General features: G+C 44.5%; 1 protein-coding gene across 2 annotated transcripts; it reads right to left on the bottom strand.

Annotated features, from left to right (window-relative positions):
• Positions 1 to 234: 234 nt before the first annotated feature.
• On the bottom strand, positions 235 to 26,286 carry GOLM2 (golgi membrane protein 2). Of its 2 annotated transcripts, XM_042803928.1 has the most exons (10): positions 25,601 to 26,286; positions 18,978 to 19,032; positions 17,866 to 17,968; positions 16,698 to 16,788; positions 15,640 to 15,784; positions 14,708 to 14,788; positions 14,257 to 14,355; positions 12,706 to 12,879; positions 6,095 to 6,262; positions 235 to 1,933 (listed from the first exon to the last, which is right to left on the bottom strand). In XM_042803928.1, exons 1-10 carry the CDS (start codon positions 25,925 to 25,927, stop codon positions 1,860 to 1,862), a joined length of 1,317 nt encoding a protein of 438 aa, XP_042659862.1. In that variant the 5' UTR covers positions 25,928 to 26,286; the 3' UTR covers positions 235 to 1,859. The 2 variants fall into 2 exon arrangements, with proteins under 2 accessions (XP_042659862.1, XP_042659863.1); XM_042803929.1 differs by lacking the exon at positions 6,095 to 6,262.

Below are 26,286 nucleotides of genomic sequence, written 5' to 3'. Positions count from 1 at the left end.
GGAAGCAGCACGTCCCCCCAGCCAGCACCGGGGCTCTCAGAGAGCCGCGCGAGCAGCACTGGAGCAGAGGGCTGGCCCGGGGACAGCCGGGGAGCACAGGCTGGTACCACCCCGCGCCTGAGAAAAAGCTGTAAAAATACAGCTGTCAAAATAGCCCGGCTGCGCTGAGGCTCAAAGGTAATCCAATTTTAAAAAGTCAAAAAGGAAAAAAAAAAAAAAGCAAGAACCCTCACATACTTTAAACAATTTATTAGAACCCATAAATGTTGCTTTCATTAGAAGAATCAAGTTAACACCTAATTCAGGGTGAAATTACATTTTAAGACAAACAAAAGAATTTGTAGTATTTAAATACAGTATTTACTGAAGACTGCTATTCTTAAGAGTCCTGGTACAAGTTTATACTCGGCTTGTGGTATTAGTACGGCATCTAATTCTGAGCAGGTTCAGCATTTTATTTGCAACTGAAAGTACATCACACCCTGCAAGGGGCTGTTCCCCCCCTCCCGCCTCCCAGGAGTAGGGAATGAAGAGCACAAGCCTGAAACAAAATAACCAAACCCTTGAGATGCATTGCCAGAATCTGGAATTTTTATTTCTTGTATATTTAAGACGTATTGGTAGAAGATTGCTGTAGCCATAAAAAAAAAAAAAAAAAAAAAACGTAATTGTATGACCGTTGAAATTTATTGAAAAGGTCCACCAACTAGGCATCAAGCAAACCTGCACTGGTACTTCCAACTGGAACCTGAGTACAGAGAGAAAGTACAATCACCCATGTCAGAGGCCCGGTAATTTCTTGTCACAGTAGCCCTTGTGGAGAAGCAGGCTGGGTTAATAATCGTAATTTCCACGACTAGATCCACAGAATCATTTCCGTAAAATTCAGAAAGTGCTTAAACACAGAATAGAAAAAGTATCTAACTTACAAACCTTCCGCTATAGAAAAATCAAAACGTGGAACGCGGTGGACGTTGAGAGACCTGCGTCGAGGTATTAAACTGCAACTGAAGCGGCGCGGCTGCGCCAGGAGGGAGCTGGCGGGGCAGCGGGACGCCCGCACGGGCGAGCGCTGGGCCCTCGCCCGCGCTAACACACTTGCTCTCTTCAGCACATGCCCAAAGGTCTCCTGCAAGCTCCGCTGAATTATTTAGATTACCTTTTAAAATAAGCTATTAGTTGCACGGCTTCTTCAGGATGTATCAAATTCTTAAGATTCTAAGACCACCGATTTCCAGCTCTAGCTACGAGATTTGGTCGTTGGATACGAGAATTGAAACGGTATTTGCTTCCGAAGACTGTCATAGCCTTCCCTCAGTTACATTAAGGAAGGAGCAAGGTTTTAAACGTTCAGTTTTCATTCTCAACCGCTAGCTCACCTGCAAAATACAAAAACACGGCACTCATGAGGAAAGCAGGAGTATTTTTGCTCATACAGGTATTACTGTAGAAAAGGAGTCCTTTGGCTGTACATTGCTTCCACAGTGTATTTCTTACATGAGATACAAACTGTACAAGTTCTCCAGTTTACAAAGTTTTCTAAATTGCAGAAACAAGTCAGCCCGTATTTATAATACCGGTTCTAAATGTAAAGATTATTACAGATAAGGTACAGTCTAATTGGCTCAATGTAACAACAAAAATGTGGTTTTAATACAATTTGCAATAGTACAACTATGTACATATGTACAGGACTGTTTCCTTCTGCTACTTCACTGACTTTGAGTACGTTCGTCGCGTTTTGTTACCAGCCTCCTTTAAAGTAAGAAACACTAAAGTAAAAATGGTTCAGTTTTGCAGCACTTCAAGTTCCGCGGTTGAGATCTCTCCCCATCCACGTCTCCCGCTTCGTTCACGCCTCAAAGCACGCCGTCGCTGAAGCGGGGCTTGCCATAATCCACCAGGTCATTCTGCAGGTCTCTCTCTTCATCATCTGCAATTCAAATAACGCCCGTCAAACCTGATGCGACACTACTGACAAAAATCCTTGGCGAGCGCTTCCCCAGCACGCTGGGGCGGGCAGGGACCCCGCGAGGGGAGGGGAGGGGAGGGGAGGGGGGGCCCCGGCCTGCGGCTGCCCCCCGGGCTGTGCTGGCAGCAGCTGGGGCAGCGCCTCCCCCTTCCCTCCCACCCTGTTGCAGCCGTCCATTGACTGAAGAGATCGCAGAACTCCCTGGGCCCACTGCTCCACGTGGAGAACCCGCCCGTAAAGATTTCAACCTCTCCCCGCAAAGCCCAACTACAAAGTCAGCTACTTTGGAAAAGCCACGGGGCCGTTTTTTCACCCGTTCCAGAACTAATCCACTGTCGGATTTTGCAAAGGTTGGGTGCCTCGCGGGGCTGGCACAGCGGAGGCAGCAGGCCCCCTCCACGCTGAGGGGATACCTTCCCCACCTTCTCTGTGGATTTGAAAGGTGATACCTTTCGCGCAAACGTGGCACAGCACATTTTTCAGTGATGGGATTTTTACTAATGCTGGAATTGACTTTGCTGTCAACGTTTTTACATACTGCCACCTCACATCTCAGACTTGAGGGTAAAATTTGAAGAGAGGCTTCCAAAAACAAGCATGTAAAAAGCAGCTCTCCACCTTTCCCAACCTCGCATCAGTGGAAATCCCCGTTTCTCTCCCCGCTGCTGAAGAATCACCAAGCCGTTTTTCAGCGCCGCCCTCCCCAGCCCCCACAAACCCAGCCAGCCCCGCTCCCGCGCAGCAGTCGGGACGCAGAACTGGGAGAACTGGGAGAACTGGGCATCCTCAGCCCGGGGCGGGGGCCGGGCAGGGCCAGCGCTGCCCCCCCCGGGGTCATGGGGGCACAGCTTCGTCCCGGACTGGGAGGACGAAGAGGTTTTTAGCTGGTCTTTCAGATCCCGAATGACTGGCTGTCTCCACCTCTCTGCTCTGTCCTACTTCCTGACTCCTGCTCCTTGGGTTTTGGTTTTTGAGCCTCACGAAAATGGTAAAATAAAATAAAAACACCCACACTTGTGCATCCTCAGCATAACCATTTACGATAGCATATGCGAAAAAATCCATTGAGAAAATACACATTCGGTATTTTTTTCAAATGGTACTTTAAAATATATTCTACCATTCTGCATTCTGCCGGCCATAATTCAGATCCCCCCTGTGTAGGTCCCCAGCTTTCTTCCCTCAGGAAGCAATAAAGCCCCAAAACTTCAGTTTGTTTCAATTAACAAGCTTTTCCTGCCTTTGGAAGCCGCGTTCCTTCATATTCAGGAAGGATGCCTGTTCACAGAACAGAAAGCACAGTTTAACCTCACCAAGTCTTCTACCAGGCAACAAGCCGCCCGTAGCTTCTGCGCTTTCCAGCGGTTACTCATCGGCCTGCACGGGAGGGAGGGACCCCACGGGAACCTGCTCCCAGCACCGGGAGGCTGGAGCTCACCTACGTGCGTTTGGTAAGGAGCGACTAATGCAGCACCTGGGTATCACTTGATTTCTGCCACCCGGCCACCACCAAACCGTATGTACTGCGGCAGAAGCCAGCAACTTTTAAGCACCACCTTGTGCTTCAAACAGGTGGGCTGGGAGGAGGAGTGCTGGGTTGGATACCGGCGTTCTCATGAGCTCAAACGTGTGTGTGTTCCTCTGATAATTTCAATCTAAGGCCCACACGCTTCTAGTGGCAACAGAAAGAACATGTTTAATTCAATTGCTTTGTTTGCACATGCCACGTGCTTTGTTCCAGCCCAATGCAAAAATCATGTGATGTTTTTCTAATAGTTTTTACACAGAAATTCAGGGCTTTTTTTACTTCCCTAAACAATTATAACCACCCTCCCTCCAAACTCCCACGATTCTTTTCTCTCCGACACTACAAACAAATTAGCGTAAAGACTAAAGCAGACACTTTTTCCAAAATGCTACTTCTGAGAGTACCGCCTGCCACGCCGTCTGCCTTCCATCAAACCAAGTCAACAAGTTATTGGGAAACAACATAATAAAGGTCTTGAAAAATTAAATCTGAGGTAGTAGCATACGCTGCTCAGACTGTTCTCTATGAAAAGGCTTCCAGAAGTCACGCTCCAATCTTTACTACCAGACATTAAATCCATTATGTCTACAGAGGTATACAGAGGGGTTGATAAAAAAAAAAATACTTTCACCAAGTCCAAATTTAAAGCCACCAGAGCAGCAAACTGACAGGTACCACATCTAAATGGCAAACAGTTTTAGGAGGCCACGCTCAGTTAGAAGTTTGTTTGGGGTTTTTTTTTGTTTGCTTGTTTGTTTTGGGGTTTTTTTGGTTGGTTGTGGGGTTTTTTTTGTTGTTTTGTTTGGTTGGTTGGTTTTGTTTTGTTTGTTTGTTTTTTTTTTTTCCAAAATATCCCTTGCATAGCAAGCTACAGAAGCACAATCTCTACGGTTCCGAACACTCTTCCACCACTGGCTACTACACCACACCCACCCGCTGGAGGTGGCAGAGAGCACGCCGCACCAGCAGCCGGTCACGGCACGCGTGACACTAACTCCGGGCACTGGTTTCCCCGGGAAAGCCGCCGCAGCGCACGGGCGTGGGTCAGCAAAGGGGCCCAGAGCTCAGCAGCACGGCGGGGCGGCCCGCTCCTGCCCCGAGCCCCATGGAGGCACTTGCCCCAGACTCGCCTGCAGTCACCCAGCCCTGGCTGGAAAATCCAGCACGGCAGCTGGAAGCCCAGCTAAGGAACTAGTGGGAGGAACCGGGCATGGCCCGCGGCCTGCTAGGGGGAGCCGAGCTGAAAAACATGAAAGAGCCAACCTGGCCAAGTGCTTCGGTTTGCGGAGCGGAGCGTGGCCACGCGGACGCGCGCCGTGTGCCACCCTGCCCTCGGCACCGCAAGGCCGCGGCCAGGAGAAGCGAGTCCCCACTTCCCCAGCAGACAGAGCCAGCTGTGTGTGCCTGTGTGCCTTCACTGGGAAGCCGGCGTGCACAGGCAAATTACAACCCAACCACCGCCTGTCCAGAAGAGCGGCCATCAGCAACCCAGCGTGACCCAAATCCGCTGCTAGTTTTGAGCAGAAGTGTAACAGAACAGGCCACATCTTCCCGAGCAGCAACAGAAGTTTCATTTTTATCAGCAAGTTAATTGATTGCCCAGTGTTCTGATCCATGCTTTTCTTTGGCTTGTTCATGAGTTTCAAGCTACCAACCCAGCCAAAAAATGCTTACGCTGCATAGTTAGATGCAAACCCACAGGAATCAGTTGCTTTCCATCAGCTATTCCCATTAACTGTGCTTGGTTAACAATTAAGTACATGCCTGAAAATCTACCAGCTAAAAAACTTGAGGATCAAAATCAGGGTGCCTGTAGAACTTCAATCGGGATTGCTGATTTCTGCCCCTCCCACCTCCCCACCCCCGTTTATTTCACACTTTCCTGAATTGGAAATACTAGATACATTCACATCAACATTTCCACCCTGCGGACATGCAAACCTTTCACAGAGTATTACCAAACAGCTGGGTGGAGAACGGCAGACAACGTGGCAGAAGCATGGCAGACAAGCAACGGAGAGGCGACGCGCTGAAATGCATGCAGGACAAGAGGTGGCGAGCATGCAAGCACAGGTGATTAGGCTAGCACCGGATTAACGAGCCTTGAGGTCTGGTTAGCAAAGAAGACCAGAAGCCTGTTGAATCTGTGTACAACGCACCAAAATGACACTCGGAATTTCTAACGGGGAGCTCATCGCACACCGCCCCGAGGCAGGTGTGACAAAAGCAGCAGTCAGGAGAACTGCACTTCTGCATTTGAAAATGGCGTTAGTAATGTCAAAGATTACATCCCAATGAGCTAGATAGCAGATCTGGGGTTTTAAACAAAACCATTTCTGAAATTTGAAGTGTCTTGATTTTCCTAGCAGAAACTGTATACACGACTGAAATGGGGTATCAAAAGCCTCTCGCTGGAAACTGCTGTAACAGGGCTTTCAAACGGGGAGCAAGACCGAATTTTAAAGGTTGACCAGGGCTTTATTCTGCATTAGAAATTTGTGATCAGCTAAAAATAGCGAGGCTTTACACAAATTCAACAAGTAAACTCAGCGTGGATTTTATCACAATGGGATGGAGATAAGGCCCAAGCTCACCTTGGACGTCTTCTTCTCCACCATCACCATCCTCTTCCTCATTGTAAGCCAGCTCAGCCTGTTTGTCTGCCTCATACTCACCCACGTTCCCATCATCCCCATTATAATCTGCCAGTTTAGAACCCTGCTGCGGATCAACAGGGGATTCATTCTCATCAAAGAATCGGCCTGTGAAGTAGGCAAAGGATTAAGTCAGAAGCAGAGAGGAAAGAAATAGGGAGATTCTAAACGAAAGCAGACCAGAGGTAAAGACAGTCGGGGGTGTGGAGTGGGTTCAGCTGGAGGAGAGAGGGGGTGGAAGGGAGAGGGCTCGGGCGGGGGGAGAACAAGGCTCCTGGAGCACCTCCGTGCAGGGGGGCTGTACTCAGCCATCCGGATCTCGTGAGCTCTCATTGTCACACGCTTCACTCTGGAGGAAAGAGCTGGAGTGAGCACCCAGGCAAAAACCTCCATCTTCGATTACTTGCAAACATTAATAAAAGTTTCCTTAACATGCTGAAGAGCATACCGTGGGAGTTTTTGTATCTAGACTTTTTTCTAAGGAGGACTGGCGTTTTCCTACACACAACAGAGCAACGCATTGCTGACTTTGTATACAGTAACGTCTGCAGCGTGTGCACCATACTGTCAAGGGTAAAAATCTGGCAAAGATCTGCCCTGAACCTCTGAACTGATTTTTTTAACTACCTAATTAATTTGGCTTCACACTCTGGTTTCCTAGTAAGCTTTAACAGTTTTCAAACTGTTCTGAATCCAGTATTTTTGTCTACCAGCAAAGAACTAAGAATAATTCCAGATATTGAAACAATGCACTAGAAAAATGAGAATTAGCTGGAACAGTGAAATGACTAGACAGTCAACCAAGCACACACTGAAAGATTAATGGTGTGATGTCAAGTTCAGAGCTGGTATTTAATGGGATCCAAGGAGGTCTGTTCAAATCCAATGCAGTTCCGTCTGCTTGCCCGTTGCCTAAAGAATGCAACGCTGAGTCTGCAGAGGATACAAGTCCAGAGGGGTTTTGTATAAATGAAAAAAGAAAAAGTATTCAAGTGTGATACGATCTTTACAGACTGGAAGTGGACTGAGAAAAAAGTCTGCCAAGGCAGATGTTAAGTGATTCGCAGTGGAAGCAATTAAACAGAGAAGTAAAACTAAAGAACAGGATTACAACATTAGGATTGAAAAGGAGGTTGGGGTTACAATGGACAGATGTAAAAATGAAATTATTTCTTAAAACCATGAAAACTATCATATATGTGGCAGTATATAAAAATCAAGACAGAAACAGTAGCATAGTCCTTATCTGGGTGGGGAAGAAAAGCAGAAGAATCACATCTAGTGCAGCTCAAAACGTACAGAAACAGAAGCTTCAGTTATTTTCATAAAATAAGCAAGAAGAAACTATCATCTGTTTAGAAAGCCAGAGTTTAATATATTACTCATTCTCTATTCATCTCTAATTGAGTATTTTTGGACACTGCATTGTATATAAAATGCAGACAGAACTGTACAATTCGCACATGTTAAATATAAAACAAGCTATGGAAAGACAACTGAATGCACTTAACTTACAGAAAACAAAAGCCTGTCAATATGCCAGAAATACTGTGACAAACAAGTACTGAATAAATTTAAGCTGACAGAAGGAAAGGTTAAAATATTAGGAAGAGCTCCTGGGACACAGAGCACGGGCACAGAGCCCTGTGAGCTGGAGCTCTCCTGAGCACCCCAGCGAGCTCAGATCCCAGCAGAGCCTCAGGATGCAGCTGCTCCTCCCTACAGGTGCTTCACTCTGCTTTAAGCGTTTGGTATTTTAGCTCAAGCTACTTCAGGCCAAGGGAGGAAAGGCTGAACACACGAATCTCACCAGCAGCCGTTCTGAGCTAGGCGGGCTTGACAGCAACTCCACTGCCTGGGCGCGCAGTCGGGCGAACAAAAGACCTGGGCAGCAGATGCCTGCTCACACAACGGCGGGAGAACATCGACACTCTAACAAACGAGGCTCACATTATGGTCCTGGGATACCAAGACTTCAGGCAAACACCAACCAGGAGTCGCAGGTAGCTGGACCCAGCACTGCACCAACTGCTTTCTGCAACAGACAGGTAAGATCTGGAATCCCGGTAGCGGTGCGGATCTCTCAAAGCACTCCAAGCCCGAGTCAGTGTCTGCACTGCAGGCGCTGCGTGACTGGCTACGTGAGGCACAGTGGAGTACGGTGTCCTGAAGCACAAGATGCCCCGTAAGGATGCCACTGATGCTAAAATCTGCAAGTAACATTCGCCAAAATGAATCTCGAATAGCCACATGTGCTACTACTCAAAGCTGGATCCCTACAAACGCGCCACTGGGAGCAGCTGCCCACATGCTCACCAGTCAGGACCTGCTTCCAGGACAACTGGGAACAGCAGCGTGCACAGGAGGTTTGCTGCACCTGGCATTTTTGCAGGACACCAGGTAAGAGCACAAATAGTGACGCCGCTGCAGTCGCTTTCAGGTTCTGCTTCTTTTGAACCCAAACAGCCACAATGTGCCCATCTCTGTACCAGGTATCAAAGCTGCTTTTTAAATCTACGCTACCAAATTAAAAGAGAAAAAAAGTCTTTTGGGAAGAAGTTCTCTGATTCTGAGACCGGACAGCTACGGCAGATCCCCTGCCCAATGATGGTTCCTAGTCTCATCCCCCGGGGTGATGCACAGCAAGGTCTGAAGTGCTCAGTAACCAGCACCCCAGCCAGGCAATCGCCTCCAGCAGAAGCCAGGTGCCAGAGCCGGGCTCCGCTATTCCAGAGGGATCACTTGATCACCGATGGACCTTCCAGAGCAGCCACTGCTGACCAACCAGGAAATAATTCCCCTCCAAACCTGGATTAGCTATTTCCATACGCGATAGAGGAAGCCTCTCCTCATTGCCTCGTCAGTGTACAGTGTAAGTGATTGCAGCTGGGAAGGAGCAAAGAGAAAAGGAAAAGACCGATCGGTGATGGCGACTGACTCTAGGTACCCATTCACAGCCTACAGAGACTTTTCCTTCGCTGCTCCTGCCCTCAAAGCTAGGCCCCCCATCATTTAATCCACTGCCAGGGAAGACAGCCAATCCATTTAAAAGCCTCAACTGAAATATGAAGCCCTGTCACTTCAGCAGTAGTCACGCAGACAGACAAGCAGAGGATCTTCAAGAAGCTCCTTCAATAAACTCAATAGTCTTGCAAATCTCAGGATACACAGAGCGGAAGAAAAGCTTGCACAGATTGCGTGCCAATTCTGAATACACCTACCCACACTTCATCAGAAAGATCCGTGAATGGTATTAAAATAACTGAAGCCTTTCCTAATGATCTGTTTCTTAAAAAACAAAACAAAAAAAACAAAACAAAAAAAAACAAAACAAAACAAAAAAACAAAACAAAAAAAAAAAAAAACAAAAAAAAAACAAAACAAAAAAAAACACCATCAAAAAAAAAAAAAAAAAGGCAAACAAAAAAAAACCCACCACCCAAGCCCCAACAGTAAATCAATGTCCATTCCCTATCTCTTCAACCCTGGTCTTTTTAGGCTTTTTTCCCCTCATACTAAACCCTACTTTCTTTTTTTTTTCCTCTCCCCTGAATTCCTTCTAGCTTCATATCATCTTTCTTTGATATTTAAAGCCAGAGGATGGCCCCACAAGCACTAGGTAAAACAGTTAGTTGCACCATCTTATGATCTTATTTGACATTCCGGTTAACACATCCCAGACTGAAAACCTCACTTCAAACATCTGTTAGTGACCAATATCCACTGTTGGCCACATCAGCTTTGACTGAACTGCTCACTTGCCCTTTGTCACTTCCTCTGCACACCTAATTCTCCATTTTTAGTTGCAGACTACTTTTATGTTTACAAACTCTCATGTTGCTGAAACCAAGTCTCATACATTGTTTATCATTCAGCACTCAAAAGACCAAACAAGCCAAGCAAAGGATGCAGCTTCATAAACCTCACAGAAACTTTTCAAGTAAAACTGCCAGTCACACCTATGCCTGGAATATTCTTTTCTTAAAGTTGTGTGCCCACCAAAGAGCATTTTATTCCTGACCAGATCTCCAGCAATTTGCCTATGACAAACTCACATCCCTGTTTCTACTGCTGTCATTCTTTGAATATATACTTTTCAGATCGTATCACTTTGACACAAACTGCTCTTGAAAAAAACCCGTGTTAACCACTTGTCGTACTGTATTCAAACCAACTGAGACTGTTCAGTTACCTTTCCAGGTATCAAAGCTAGGCTGCTGGCTCTCCAGAACTCCTCAAATCCTCTTTCCATTCCCTTTTTAAAGACGTCTTCTTGCAGTATGATGGTACTGCTCCCAAAGTTGGTAATGGTTCAGAAACCACTTTGGATAGCTTCTTACCCCTCTCGGATGAGGCTCGGCACAGTCGACAGCCTCTGACCCTTTGGGGGGAGGAGGAGAGAACACGCTCAACCCCCCCACCCCGTACACCCCTCATGGCACACAGCCCCTGCAGCTACCTGCCAGCCAATCTGCCTGTGTGCTCACAGGCCCTGTTTTAATCCAACCTCTGCTTCAGAATAGCAACTAAAACAGTTCACGATAATAAAGTATCATTTTAGACGTATTTCTCTGCTGTTCAAGGAATATTTAAGAGATTGCAAGAAAGTGTTAACCTCTTGCAATTTCTCAAAGCTACAGGAGAGCCAGTTGAGTTCTAGACCATGAAAAGGAACCGCAACAACTTCACTCTAACAAAGGGAACTTCCCAAATGAAACCTTTTATGGCAAAAATTAATTAATAGTTTCATGTTCCTGAGAGTGACCCTAGCTTTCAGAATTCTTTTCACTGATCACTGAAACCAATCCATGATTCTACTTCAACAAAATTACTATTTCTGTCCTACTGTTTATCCAATCCACAGAACTAACACCGCTTCCTGTGTTAATAGAATCCCTTTTTCTCCTCCCCATTCTCATGACTCGGAAGATGGCTGTTCTGCTGCCGTAACTTGCCATCTTGGAGTACAGGCAGATTTTAATCATAGAAACCAACACCTAAGTTACCAAAGCCTACTTAGCTGTGGATATAAAGAAATTTAAAGTTGAATTTATAATAGCTGTATAAAATAAAGAAAAAGCTTATTGGGACCAAGAAAAAAAAAAAAAACACAAAAACAAAAACAAGAAAATACGTTTCACCACGATGTTTTTTCTGCCAAATGCCTCTTCCTCATCCAAATGCTAAACAACTGGAATCAGTTCTTGGAAAATAACTAGGTTAAGGTATACCTAGTCAGTATACTCTATACTCATATTTAGGAGCATAGTATTTCCACTGATACCATAAGAAACTTGTTTCAATATAATGTTCCTATCGTGTCCTGGTTTCAGCTGGGACAGAGTCAGTTTTCTTCCCGGTAGCTGGTACAGTGCTGCGTTTTGGAGTCAGTACGGGAATAATGACGATACCACACGGATGTTTTAGTTGGTGCTAAGTAGGGCTTATCCTAAATTAAGGATTTTTCAGTTTCCTGTGCTCTGCCAGCAAGGAGGTGCACAAGAATTTGGGGGGGAGCACGGCCCGGAGAGCTGACCCCGGCTAGCCAAAGGGCTGTGCCATACCACAGCTCGTCATGGCCAGTAGATCAGCTGGGGGGCTGGCCAGGAGGGGCGGATCGCTGCTGGGGCATCGGTCAGCGGCTGGTGAGCAACTGCACTGGGCATCACTTGTCTCCTCCTGGCTTTTATTTCTCGCTTTTCGTTATCTTCGTTTTCATTGCTATTATTGTATCTTATTTATTAAACTGTTTTTATCTCAACCCACAGGTTCTACTTTGGTTTTTTTTGGTTCTGCTCCCCATCCCACGGGGATGGTGGAGGTATGCGCGAGCGGCTGCGTGGTGCTCCGTTGATGGCTGGGGTTAAACCACGACGCACAGGAAGATGCTAAACCAAACACTGTAGGCATAAACTCTCTCCCAATGTTACACATCAGCTGCAAGGTCGAGCTGCATCTCAAAACCCGCTGTACACAGCCAGCTGTATGTGTATTTGCAAGTTCTTACCTGCTGCCTGCCCACCAAGCCTCAGCTGTGCTACCACCATCCTGCACCATAAACAAATAATGATTTGCTCCTGTCTGAAGGCTTCTTCCTTGAGAGGGCTTCTGGAAAACTTCCTCACACAGAAGAACGAACTTCTGGCCAATACACATACACAACCACAAAGACCCCCTATGTAAGGGCTGAGTTCTTATGCTATTGTGCAAAATACCGTATTTTAGTAAAGTGACACAGTGTGAATATAAGTAACTCCGTACCATGCATGTATCAAAAGTCTTGACTTAATCTATTGAAATGTGTAGTAATTTCCAAAAGCATTTTAAATTCCTATAAGCAAATAATTTTTTTAATGACTGAATATACATATATGAAAGATGACACATTAAGGCATATCTTTTACAGAGCAACACACAACCTTCCTTTTCGGGCTTACTCTCCAGAAGGCCACCTGCCATAACGGTTCCTACTTCCCAGACAGGCACTATAACAGATAGAAAGTGCAGTGATTTTCTCAGTATATCAAAGTATATGATATTGGCCAACTTACTTTGCTTCATCTTCTGCAAGTCACTAAGTCTGCTCTTTGGAATTTTTATATGGTCTGTCTCAATTTTGTGTTCTTTCTGATTTTCCATATTTTCTTCAAAATTTAAGTGCTGGAGAGAATTTGGAGGTATCTGCTTCGCAATATCGGCATTTCCATCATCATCACTGTGCAAACCTACAATGAGGAAGCACGTTGGGTTTTTACATGGTTCCAAAAGAAGGCTACAATGTTACTGCAAAAGGTAATTCATCACAGTTTAATACATAATCAATCCTAAGTCGTGACCTTCTCAGCTGATTTTCCGTATGTACTTAAGCACTTGATGAAACCCAGAACAATAATACGGTTATGTGTTTTTTTATCCTCCCGCTGATTCTGCTTTTCAAATCTACTAAGCATCATTTATTGTTTCAAGAGCTATGATCTGAGGAGAAGGTTGCAGCAGGTCACAGAAGTTATGCTAAAAATAATAAGCAGCATCACAGGACTACATAACCAAGAAATACAGAAAACCCTGGTCCCCTTGAAATTCTCACCAACTTTCTGTTGATAAACTCTCAATTCAACAAAGCAAGCTTTTCACTTGCTATCTTTTAAGTTGTCTCATTAATAAAAGTCAAAATGAAGGACTACCTCAGAACAACAAAAAGAAATAAGCTATTTAAAATATTTGACATTTGGAAACAGTAAACTTTAACTGCGTATACAGACTTTGAGCTCGCTAGTTTCGTTATTCTGATCTGCTTATATATCCACTGCAAGAAGAAAATAATTAAGAAACACTTCTGTTGCCTTTTTTCAAATGAATCAATAATGAGCATAACAAAAAAACTTCATGCTGTTTGGTCACGTCACAGATATATAACGAGTACATTATATTTAATGGTTTTTAGCAGGACAGTATTTGAACGTGCCACTTGCAGTGTTTGACATTAAAGTGACTTGATCCATGAGCATTAAATTTAAGTATATTTTCTATGGATTTGTGTCGTTTCTAACTGCAATTCTCCTAAACCCTTTCACTACAGTACTTTTAGTTCTCTCATGTCCTAAACCTCCCCCACATCACCCTCAAGTGAGCTGTCTGGTGTCCTCCTGTTTCTGTGAGCAAGTGAGAGTACCGCTGGTGAAGCTCTGAATATAACCGGCTACCAAGAAATCAATCAACTCCTGATGATGTGTTGAAGCCCTGTAATTAGTTCCCCTAAGGAGGAACACTAATTTCAATTATTCTCCACTGTCCAGTGGAGAAATCTTGAAGCATTTATCTGCCAAACTTCTAACTCTCAAATTTGGCTGAAGTTGCTCAAAAGGCTCAGAAATTATTGAGGGGTGGGGTGTATGAAGAGAGATCGTACAACCCGCAACCTCAGGAAGCCAGACTCAATCTTGTATCCGGCAAAAATTGATCATCGTTTTTCTTTTTGTCACCACATCAAACATGAAAAAGGGGCTGGCCATGTACATCTAACATTCATGACAGGATAGCAGATATTAAATGGTAAGTTTCCTACAAAATGTTGATTTGTCACTTGCAAATAAGTTTTTTACCTGGTGCCAGATTTGGAGCGTGGGGCTGTTCAGTTGGAAGATTTATAACAGGTTGACCACCTTCACTTTTAGGAGCTGAAATAAGTGGCTTCTTTAAAGCTAAAACAAAATACATGGACAAAAGCATTAACATGAAACAGACACTATATACCAGGTTGTCCTCGAACAAGCCTGTAAACCTTTTTGTTGTTGTTTTCTTATTTTGAAACCATGGATGAAAATATAAAATATAAGATTTGGCAGGGGACACACAATTATCAGAAGCATTCAGTTTTGAGAATTCAAATTTCTAAAGCACAGTAAAAATTATCAGATTTTACACCCCACTTGAATTTTATTACCATAGACAGATTTTAAAACTTTGCATTCACTGTGAAACACATGGTATTCAAGCAGAATATATACGCTACCAAGAACCCAAAGGTGAAAGTATTAGAATATTTCTCCTAACCAGTGGGAGTATCTTCAGCTTTAGCAGGATCATTATCTTCTATTTCAGGCATGCCTGCATCTCCTCCTGGTTTGATTTTCTCTGTAAGACAAGAATAGGATATTCTGCCTTATTAACCTTGAAGTTTGAACAGCGAATCTCCCTCTTGTGGAAGGCTCCGAGACCAGAGAATTCCTTTACCCCCGGAACACATCCCATGTTGATAACGCAACTACAACACTCCTCCTATTGCACTGTCAAAGTCACTGGAGTCTGCTTTGGAGCAGCACTCCCAAAGTGCGTGCAATCTGCAGGAAAGGATGGGAAACGGATGCACTGCTCTTAGTAGCAGAGTAAGAGATGCCTGCTGCAAGAAGCTGGCCAGAACAGACACTGAACCGATACAAAAAGGTGCTGATTCAGCAGCACAAGAAGTAGAAACAAAGGCAACCCCTTTCAGAGAGGCCTGCAGGGAGACAACAACTTCAGTAGTTACTCACTAGAGCCTCCTGTACAGCCCCCGATAACCAGCGGGGCCCCTGTTCCTGCCGACCCAGCTGAGGCTTCCCGCCCCACCACCTCCTCTGGGCAGATTCCAGCTCTCCAACAACGTGCCCCTTTCCCAGATCACCCCAAGACACATCTCAGAGGGAGTGGAGAGGCCACCCGCAGTTCACAGTTGGCCACAGGAGGAAGGAGATGCCAAATGAGCCAACAAAGTGAACACCAAACCGCACAAGAAACTACTTTCATTAAAGGACCCAGAGAAGAGACACACCAATCTCTGGATACCTATAAGCTCTAACTTAGTACAGTCACATGCACCTAATCAAGTTGTCTGAGCCAATTAATTAATTGCTCTACTTCAGAGTGATGTATGATTCTGCAGGATAGCAAAGGATGCAACACAATTGTCCCATTATCTGTCAGAAATGACAAGAAAAAGGAAATACCTTTGCCATTTACAACATGATCTGAAGGCTGCTCGTTCTTTACTGTGTTTTTATCTTCTGCCTCTGGAACAGTCTTAGATATTGCCTGGTCATCATTACTGGGACTTACTTCACTGTCTTTACTGGACTGAATTTTTTGTGTGGCCTGTTACAACAAATTCATAAGGAACCAATATTAAGCACATCCCTGAAAATTACAAAGCAAGCACCCTCACATTCAAAGATTACTTTGGGTAAGCAAACATTGCATTTAGGAATCAGATGATCACCAAAGCAAACAACAGCAGAAGTCCTCTATATCCTGAGGGGAGGAGATGAAAGTACGGACACAAAACTGAACAGAAAATGTAAAATACAGCATGGCTGTGTGACATTTCTATTGGCATATGTAGCTCTTCAGTATAACACAAACAAGTCAAGACATCACTGGCCTTAAGCCTCAGGTCAGACTTCGAAACAACTCTGGATTTTAAGAAAAGATCTGACCAAATTCTACTTTTAAGTCTGCCTTATTACTTGAAATGTTTGTAAACAGAGACAAAGAAAGGAAATGCAATTTTCAGAAAAGCAGTTATTTCATCTGTTTGTAGGAAAGAGGCCCGTATTCTACCGATAGCCTGCACCAAATAATTACACCCTTGATACCATTCAAATACCATCCTTATTTGCATCACATTAGCACCTCAAGGCCTCAATAGAGATCAGGTTCCCCTTTGCAATAACCTGTGTAAGGTTGTAAGAACACAGATCCTACCCTGGAGAGCTATAAAGTAATATCCATTTTACAGAGAAGAAACTGAAATCCCTAGCAATGATGTCACGTAGAAAGGCTGCAGCAGAGCAAAGAATTAAGCCTGGTCTTCAAGGCTTACTTCACTAACCGAGCAAAGCAGGCAGATGTTCTTACACTAATATCCATTCAGGGCCACTCAGGACAACATTTAACAAAAAGTTAGGGGAGAAACGTCCAAGGCCTCCGTGTATCTGGAATGCTGAGTCAAAGAAACAGCAGACTTTGTGCTCTTCTAATTCAACAAAGAAACTTAGCTGTGCATTACCTTTTGTTCCCGCGCAACTTGGTCCATTAATTTCTTTATGTTTTCTTCATGTTGCAGTTTCATTTCCTTAATCTGCTGCCCACACTGCAGACTTGATTAGAAACACATTATTAGTTACATTTCATTTGTTGTAACTGCTCTCCCATAAATCAAATCAGGGGAAAAATACTAAGTGGCACAAAAAGCCAAACCTGAGATATAACTAGCATAGTCTGCCCAAAAAGCCTTGTCCTGAAATGTGTATGGAGTGGAAATGGACTGAATACAGAAAGAAAGCAGAACTGGAAAAAACAGGGAAGGGTCCGAGCAGAAAAACAGTAAAATAAACAGAATGGCCTTGAACATATTTCCTCCAAAACCTGGAAAGCAACCGAAAAGTCAAGCTTCACAGTTAAACTGTCAGCAGCATATATTAATTCCACCAGGAAAGCAATCTATCTCCCAAGGCTGTCAACACAGAAGATGCACAACCACTACTATCAGTTACTCCTACCAACTCAAGTAACAAGATCTGAATGACACAGCTAAGTGTCCCAACTTCTCTAACAAGCCACACAGAGATCAACCCAATTCAACAAAACTCCCGCCCCCCACAAGCACTCAACATGGCACATAAAGAATATTTGTGTGTGAAATTCTCAAACTCTTTCTCAAGGGTTTATCTCCCCCATTCCTCAAAGCTTCTAAAGTAGTTGTTCTCCCTGCTTCTCCCTCATAAACTTAAAAGGCTGAGGTCAACTTAAAATTTCAATATACACAATGCTTTCACAGCTTCAGCTGAAAAAGGTAAAATTACACTTTTAGAGAAACAGCAATTAACAACCTTGGTAGCATACAGAACTGTGTTGATTAAACTCTTTCAAGTATTTGTTAACCAAGATTCCCATGTTATAAAAAAATGCACTGACTTAAAATAGTCCAATGTGGAAAAATTCCAGACAGACATATTTTTTCTTACATCATATCTCACTTTGGGGGAGGAGTAGAACAATCCCAAAAAACAGAACTTTAAAAATCAAAAAACTAGCTAAGTCAAAGTCATACCACCAAGCGAGTACACTCAAGTTTGAGGATTAACAGGAACGGGATTAATTTGCACTTTTTAATAAATACAGATCTCCATTACACACACACAAACCTACAGTTGCTAACATTCTTGAAGACATACCTATCATATTCCAGCCTCCTTGTCAGGTAAGTATTGTTCTTCTTGTACTCATGAAGCTGATCTTCCTGGCGAATGAATTCCTGACGTAATTCTGCTAGTTGTTCTAGACCAAAAACACAGAAATCAACATGAATATAGAAATATAAGAAAAAAACGCCCCATGGCTGATACAACTTTCAATATTGCTATATAGGTTAAAAATTTGCTCAAGTTTTATGTTATTTCTTCTAAGTACACTTTAAAGTTTCTTTAACTTGAAAAAAGATGCCAATTTACTCATGTCTGCTAGATGTCAGTATGAATTAGAGAACAATTCTTCTGATACTATGCCAAAACACCTGAATTTTTCTTTACCTTTTATTCAGAAGACTTACACAATGCTATTTCACCAATCTGTTGGAAATCTCCTTAATTTCCTGAAAGATTCTGCTATTGAGTAACACAAGTACTACTAGATTACTTTAAGCACATTGGTTAAATATTCTTTTTCTGCAATAAGCGTACAACAGAAGGTACCTTCACACTATCAAGAAAACCAATACATATTTTCTATCTTCACAACTGTTCTAGAAGCCCTCCTCCCCACTCCTCAGACTACAAGTAATTGTTAAGCTTCCTAATATTTTAAGCTGCAACTACATAGATACAGGCAGAAATGCCAAGCACATTGCCTGCAGGCACATTCAAATTTTGGCATTAGCTGTCCCAGGTCGCTCTGAAATCCACACAGTAAGATTACAGGCATTGTAATCACGTCTGGATAGATCAGCCTTAAAAGATGTTTTCTGGACCTTTTCTAACCCAACATAAGTATCACAACATTGCAGATCCAAACTATACTAAAATGTGTATTTGGTCACAAAAATGATTCTAATATCCTGGAAATAAGCAGTGCCAGAATACATGTTCCTTCCGTAGACAGTGAAGTCTATGAGAGCCAACCCTAGGCTAAGCCAGAGCAGGTAATAAACAAACAGAACGAAATTTCACAATATGTGATGTTCCCGCATCGCTTGATCTTTCATTTAAAATGTATTCTGCAGTACCTAGGCAGTGAAAAAATACACAACTCCACAGTCTTCCAAAGCCCTGTTTGGCCATAAATTCCTTACCCTTTAAACGGTGTATGTCTGCCATTTGATAGGATATGTTGTTCTGCAGCTTAATCTGAAAGGAAGAAACAGTTACATAAATACAGACAATCAGCAGGTTAGAGAGGGGTTAGACTGCGAAGACTCGAATGCATTTGTTTTCATTGCAAAGACAACATATGTGAAGGATTATCAGAACAACGTATACAGAGTTCTTGTAAATATAAGTAATGTATACTCAGTTATCTGTAAGTGAGATCACCAACCTAAACACTGTATTTAGGCTTTGCTAGCAAGGACTTGAATTTATTTCCAGAGTGTATTTCTATCAAAAAAGCAGATCCTCTCAGGACTAAAATAAACACACCACATTCTGATACTGCAGAAGGAGACAGTGAATTTCCAATGTCAAAGCCTAAGTGTATAAAAATAAGCACACAGCATCATTAGAAAAAAAACAATTTTTACCTAACGTACATTTAAAGTAAATTTTTTTGTGATGCTACCTGATATTAATTACACACTTTTTATTTTTAAGAGAGAATGTGACATCAGTAGACTTCCACAACAGCTTTTAATTTGGTATTTTTAGTGAGGAAAAAATAGCAGTTACAATAAATAAGAAATGAATGTACACAAAGTCATTAAGATGCTTTGTCTTGTTCTTACATAAAGACATATGTAAAGACAAAAAAATAGCAGAAATTAAGAGAAAGATGCACATGCAGAACACATTGAGAAAGGGTGAAAAAACCCCACCACTGTCATCAGGCAGCACTGGTGCTGTAATTATTTTTCTTGTAGTTTCATGATCAATATAAATGGTAACTCTAGAAGAGATGCTGAAAGAGGGTTGTCATTCTTGGGTTACAAGGTCAGAATTACCTCTTGGAATACCAAAATGCAGGAGGAACACACCTACTCTGCCAGGGGGCAGGACACACACACACACACACACAGGGTATTTCAGCTCCCACACAGATTCTGCAGCTCAATGTATGAGTCAGTCACCCACATTTCCTGTCAAAACAAACAAAGACGACATGTGCCCTTACTTTAAGACTTCCTCCACCCACCTCTGCCTTCTCTTTTATCAAATTATTCATTTCTTTAAAAACGTTTCATGTAGCGTTTTTGTTTTTAAACGAGGCACTCGAGCTCTGGGCCGTCTGATTCAGTTTGTCCCAGATGGGTTGTGGCAGGCGTTTATAACTTCAGGAACTACGGCCACAGCAGAACTGCTGAAATCGTGATTTTCTGCAGAACAGAGCGTACACGGAGGCACGCATCCAAGAGCTCCAGTCACATAATAGAGGCTCCTTATGAAACAGAGCGCTCCGTGGAGAGCTCGGGTTGTGCCAGCCTGCAGTCTCCTGGCTCAGCCCTGGCAGCGGACCCTGTCCCCGGGCCCCAGCAGGAGCCAAGAGGGTTTCTGGAGAGGCACCACCGTCACCCGCCGGAACGCCCAGCCACCTCACAAGGCTTTTCCCGAAAAATAGAAAGAATGGCAGATGATGCAATCTTTTGGTAACCTGAGAACCCTGACCACACTGCTCTGAAATACCAGGCAAAATAAAAGCACCCAACGGGGACACTCAAGGAGCCTTCCTGGCATGCTAGAGCCACGCATCTGAGAAGCGCTTACACGTGCTCTGCCCATCAAGACATTTAATGCACCCCGGTTACAGGACGCCAAAGAAGGATGCTCAGTTAAGACAAAGCCTGTGTTGGACTTCCTGTGCTTTATTTCAAAAGAACAAGTAACCCCCCCGCAGTGGGGACTCCACACAGAGGCACAAGACAAACGTAACCGCAGTGCCTTTCTATTCCAACAGGCGCCCAACTTGTCAGCTCTGCATCAAGGGACATGGGGACAGGGGAACGGATACAAAAAGAGTGAACTGTTGAGTGTTAACGAAAAAGTATCTTCTCCTATTCTGCAAAGCCACTGGCAATAACAACCAAGTTTCTTCCTGTCTTCCACTCTTAATGCAGTTCTTCCCCAGAACCCAATAAATCTAGAAACAAAGGAGATGCTGGGAAGTAGCAGGTTCCATTTTCAAACTTCCATCTATCAGAATTCGTACTACAGAAAGCCTTCCCACCGGGTTGCTTCTGCTCATCCTATAAAACATTTGACTTGCAATGGGCTGGGGGAGGGCTGCCTGTCTGTTCACAGGAGTTTGATTTGAAGATAGCATCGGTTTTATCGCACAATCTTTCATTTTGGCAATTTTGAGTTTCAGAGAAAAGTGACAGAATTTATATCCAAAACAGCTCAGCTGACAGCAAATGTCCCTCATCTGAAGGAGAGAAAGCAACGAAGCTTTTTTATGATTCATGGGATCTGTTCCACCTACACATGCAAAAAAAACCACACTCCACAAACCATGGCTCAAGTCCAGTTCCTTCTGAGCTGTGTCCTCCTTGAGTCTAGACCTATTTGTGATGTTCATATGTCTCAGTGGCTTCTCAGATCCTTCCCAAAGCAGTTGGGATGCATAAAAGGAATTCTCTGTAGCCCAGTGAGCTCTGCACAGGAAAAGAAAAACACCAGAAGTCCTGTGCATGCTGGAGCTATATACATGCAAGGCAAGCTTCCAGTGCTGTCTGAACTCTAACAGTCTTGTCACATAATGAAAGGCAATGTAAGCAAAGAAAGCTAGAAACACGCTGGAGCTTATCTCTATGTATGGCAGGACAGAACACAGGTGGTACTGCTTTCCGACAGCATAAGCGGTAAATTGTAAACCTCCACCCATATTTCCCTCTGAGTCATTTCTTTACCTAGCAAGAACACCCTCTGAATTGCTTGTGTCCAAACTGCTCTGCGCAGCTTCACGCGTCTGGGCAGTCCCAACGCACTGCCAGGACATGTGCTGGAGCAGCACAGGAAAGCTGTTTAAAAGTCTGTTTGCACAAGGGTCTACATGCTGCGATTCCATGATCTACTATCGTTAACTGCCTTTTTCAGAACAGGCAGTGCTATCATCAAGCAATCAGAACAGCGTCAGAGATGACATTGTGATCATCAGGGACATGCAGTAGATTGGAAGATGCACTCAACATCACTGCTGCAAAGCCACAGTGGTGCAAACCGAGGCGCTCTCAAGGAGTTCTGGCAAAAAAAGCACACAACCGGCTGCTCCCAAGGATGTTTTACTAAACAGTTTCATCCTACGAAGCACCAGTTCTAGGCACCAGCTCAGGGGCAAGGCTGTATTACACAGCTGGCATGGCCAGCAATAGCTCTGGAATGAGAAAGCCATGCTCCCGAGAGCTGCACTAGCACATACAGAGCTACGAACCCCTACACACTGGATGGTTGCCATTTGGAAGCTCTCCACCACAAATTCCTGTCATTCAATCATTTTATTGAGCTTATTGCAAAGGGATGTGTAAAGCAATGAAAAAAAAAAAAAAGTATCCTCATGGTATGCTGCAAAAGAGCATGCAAACTCAGGAAACCAGCGCTACCTCTGCATGCATCACCCCCCCCAAAACGTCAAGGCAACCACTAGCCCTGTTTGCCTCCCAAGAGGAGCTCCAAAAGAGAACTCCTGTTTTTTTCCAAGGTCCGGCAGACCATCACGAGCTCCTCACAAGGTAACAGGAGAATTCTCAAGAACTCAGGCTTTTTTTTTCTTTTTTTTTTTTATTTGAACACAAGACACTAGGTCATGCTACTGCATCTGCTCATAAGAGCAAACAATATTCTGGTGCAGTGTGACTGCCTTGTTACGCATGCAGGGGAGGGAGGAGAGAGACAAGGGTTTGGGCTTGACTACTGATATCACTGAGGTAGGAGGAAGCTGCCTGCAGAAATTCAAGTTGCCCCAACACTGGGAATTGCACACTTGATTTACATGACCACAAGGCAAAGAACCTCTTAAAGACAACGGAGCATAAAGCAGAACTGACACTATGATAACCACCAGAGTAGCATCTTTCCAATGAGTCGTCTATGAAGTAAGCCTAGATCTCTCGTGATCACTCGATACCCTGGCAATTACCAGCGTAGGTGTTTTATTATAGCTCCTGTGTTTCAGAGGTGGACTAAGATCATTAATAAAAAGCAGTCTGTTCAAAGAACATCCTTGCCTAATTCTATTTTGAGAGAAAAAAAATTATCGTTTAAACCTTTTTTTGTCAGACACATTATGCCTACAACTCACTATTTTTTTGTAACAGATCTTCATTCTCTAAAGCAGAGTTTTATTCTGTACTCTCTAAAGTACAGTCACTTAAAGGTTTTGGGTTTTTTTTTTTTTTTAGAAAAAAATAGGATTGTTGCCACTGAGAACATGACAGTAGCTCACATGGGAGAAAATGAGAAAGGGACAGTGACTGGTTATTAATAAAACATACTGCTACACTTGCCTATTAAGGCACACTGAACATTTTGAACACGGGAAGAGCTAAAAGCTACTAGCTCGCATGACCTCAAATGGCAGCTTCTGGAACAAAGACCAAAGATACAGGGTATATACTGCAGTATGCATACAATTAGCAATAAAATTAATCTGAGAGGTTTACTAGCCACATTTCTCTTGCTCCCCTTCTGCTCTGCCCCATGAGATGCCAGACTCAGAGATTCAAAGACCAGCCAGATTGATGGAGAACACCAGGGTCAGCAGGAAGGTGCAGCTCAACAGCACCTCAGTTTGTATCACTTGCATCAGAGCAGGCTCTGGCTTCCAGTAACCCTTCCTAGATACCCTGACTTCACACTTGCATTTTCTCTACTGGTATCCTACAGTAAAACATCACAGATTTCAAAAAGCAATACAAATTTCTTGTATTAAAAGAAAGCCTTGCCATGCAACCCAATAACTGATAGCTTGCTTGGACACCACCAGCAGAGTTTTACACCTGGCAGTCAGTTACGATAACACATGAAACAAGTTCCTTGCCCGGTGAACACAGGCTAACTCATGGGAACACAAAATCAACTTCACCTCCATGGAGAACAGCCATAGTACAAACACCCACCTACATTACTTCCCTTGAACGCCCTGAGCCTCTTCGCCAACAGTCTGCAGCTCGGAGGCAGTTTCAGTGCATTCCTCGACCTTCAGCACACCTCTGCCATAATTCTGCCCAGCCCAGCCACGACCCCATGTTATTTTACCATCCTCAACAGCCCGAGAAAGGGGGCTCCAACTCTGTGCCATGACTGGCCACCGCCTGCTTTCTCAAGCTACTACCATCTCTGGATGCTTGCTTTTATCAAAGAGAGCAACAAACAACTAACTAAACCTATCTGCCCCTCAGCCTGTAAAAATTCAATTAAAAAAACACCCAAACAATACAAAAGCAGAACAAAAACCCCAGCAGTTTAGAAAACTACTTGCTCTCTGTCTTTTACAAGGGGAAGCATCTTTGTTAAAAACTAACTTCTCTGAGTTCAGTTTCTCTCACTCAGACTTAACTATTTTGATATTTATATAGAGTACTTATGTATAAATTTAATTAGATTTAATAGTATCACAATATTTTTAACCACAATGGTGTTAGTTGCATTTATTTTCAATGGAGAGCACTGGTATCCATCATTACATACCTAATCACGCTTTTTATTCCAATCTCAGAAAAACAAAATTAAAAATGTAAAAAACCACGTTCATTGAACACACAAAAGTATTAATTTTAATGGTTCGGTAGGAAAGAAAACATAACTTTAATACAAACTTAATCAGTTTGAAAGAGTTTAATTCTGTAAGGAGACATGTATGTACTCAGATTTTTCTCTGACAAATGCATTTTCTTATCCTGCTCATCAAATGTGTGATACGAAAGACAAATTCAGCCAGTAGTAAGCCTGAGAGTCTGATATTTCCATAAATCCTACTGTGATAAACAGTGTTTAATTAGCAGAATTATGAACTGCATGCAAACAGAGTACACACTACCATACACAACTGAGTAAAAGAACTTGTCTGCTTAACTCCCCTGTGAGGAGTTGCCTGTGATGATTATGAAAGTGGAACAGTGAAAGTTGATGCATTCATTCATTTTCCCTTCCACAACAAAAGAAGCCCCAGGGCCACCTCTACATAAAAGGGCAAGCTGAATTTTGTATTAGCTTGTCTCTTTGCAGGTAATAAAAGTGACGAGTTATGTCAGCAACAAGATTTTTTTTTTTTTTTTTTTTTTCAAATATATGCTGGCTGCATAAGAACCAGACCCTGATGGGCCAGGCATTTTGAGAGACAAGGAAAACAAGCTCAGGGCTGCTACACCGGCACATTATACTTGTTTAATTTCCCTTGAGGCCAAGCCAACTGTAGTTTTAAGGCTGTGTATAGCCTCCCGACTAATCACGAAAGATCAAATAATCTCAGCACAGGATTAAAGCTCAACAACAACAAAAAATTAAGAACAGCCGTCTTGGAAACAGCGAGGTGTTTTGCTCGTTAGCGCACAGACACGGCCTTTGCTGGACGTTTTCAGCTCTTTCCCGGGATGCTTTCAGAAACCCGAGCGCACTGCAAACGTCCCAACAGCAGCCACTGCCAACGCGGCGCCTCCCGGGGCTTATTTCAGCCTCGGGCCGCAGGGGCACCGGCCGCCAGCGGGTGAGCCCGAGCGGTGCCCCCCGGGCACCCCCCCCCCCCCCCCCCAGCCCGTCCTCTCCGCTTTACCTTGCCGTCCTCGCACTTCTTCACCTGGCCGTCCCTGGCCTGCAGCTGGCTGCTCAGGTGGCTGTAGTCGGCCTCCTTCTGCTCCAGCTGCTTCTTGTGGGAGTCCACCTTGCCCATCAGGTCCGAGTTCCTCTTCTCCAGCCGCCCCCGGGCCACCTCGGTGCGCTTGGCCTGGCTCTGCAGCTCCGCCACCTCCTCCTGCAGCAGGGCCTGGCGGGACGCGGCGTTCCAGCAGTTGAAGGCGAGGACGGCGATCACGGCCAGCAGCGCCACGAAGACAAGGGAAGGCAGGCGGCCGCCCCTCCGGTTGGCCCCGAAGCCCACCATGGGGGCTCCACCCGCGCTCACCGCCCCGGCCCGCACCTGAGAGGGGAGAAGCGGGGGCGGGAAGGGCCGCGCTCAGGGCGGCGGGGGGCCGGGCGCATCCCCGGCCCTGAGGGCGGTGGGGGGGGGGGGGGGGGCGGGGAGAGCGGGCTGCCCGCCCGGGGCGGCCGAGGGGAGCTGGGGAAGCCGCGCAGGGGGACGGGGCCCTGCCCGCGCCGCCGTGGCCGTTGCCGGTCCCGCGGGGAGGGAACGGAGGGTGAGGGAAAGCGCAGCCGCTCCGCCGCCCGCCCTCCTCGCCGGCCGGCAGCGGGCCCGGCGCCACGCCCCGCCCCTCCGCGCGGGGCCACGCCCCTTCCGCCTGC

The sequence above is a fragment of the Tyto alba genome, unplaced genomic scaffold (genome assembly GCF_018691265.1).
Source record: "Tyto alba isolate M040663 unplaced genomic scaffold, T.alba_DEE_v4.0 Super-Scaffold_41, whole genome shotgun sequence".
Classification (NCBI taxonomy): domain Eukaryota; kingdom Metazoa; phylum Chordata; class Aves; order Strigiformes; family Tytonidae; genus Tyto; species Tyto alba.
This window is presented reverse-complemented; position numbering and strand designations above follow the sequence as displayed.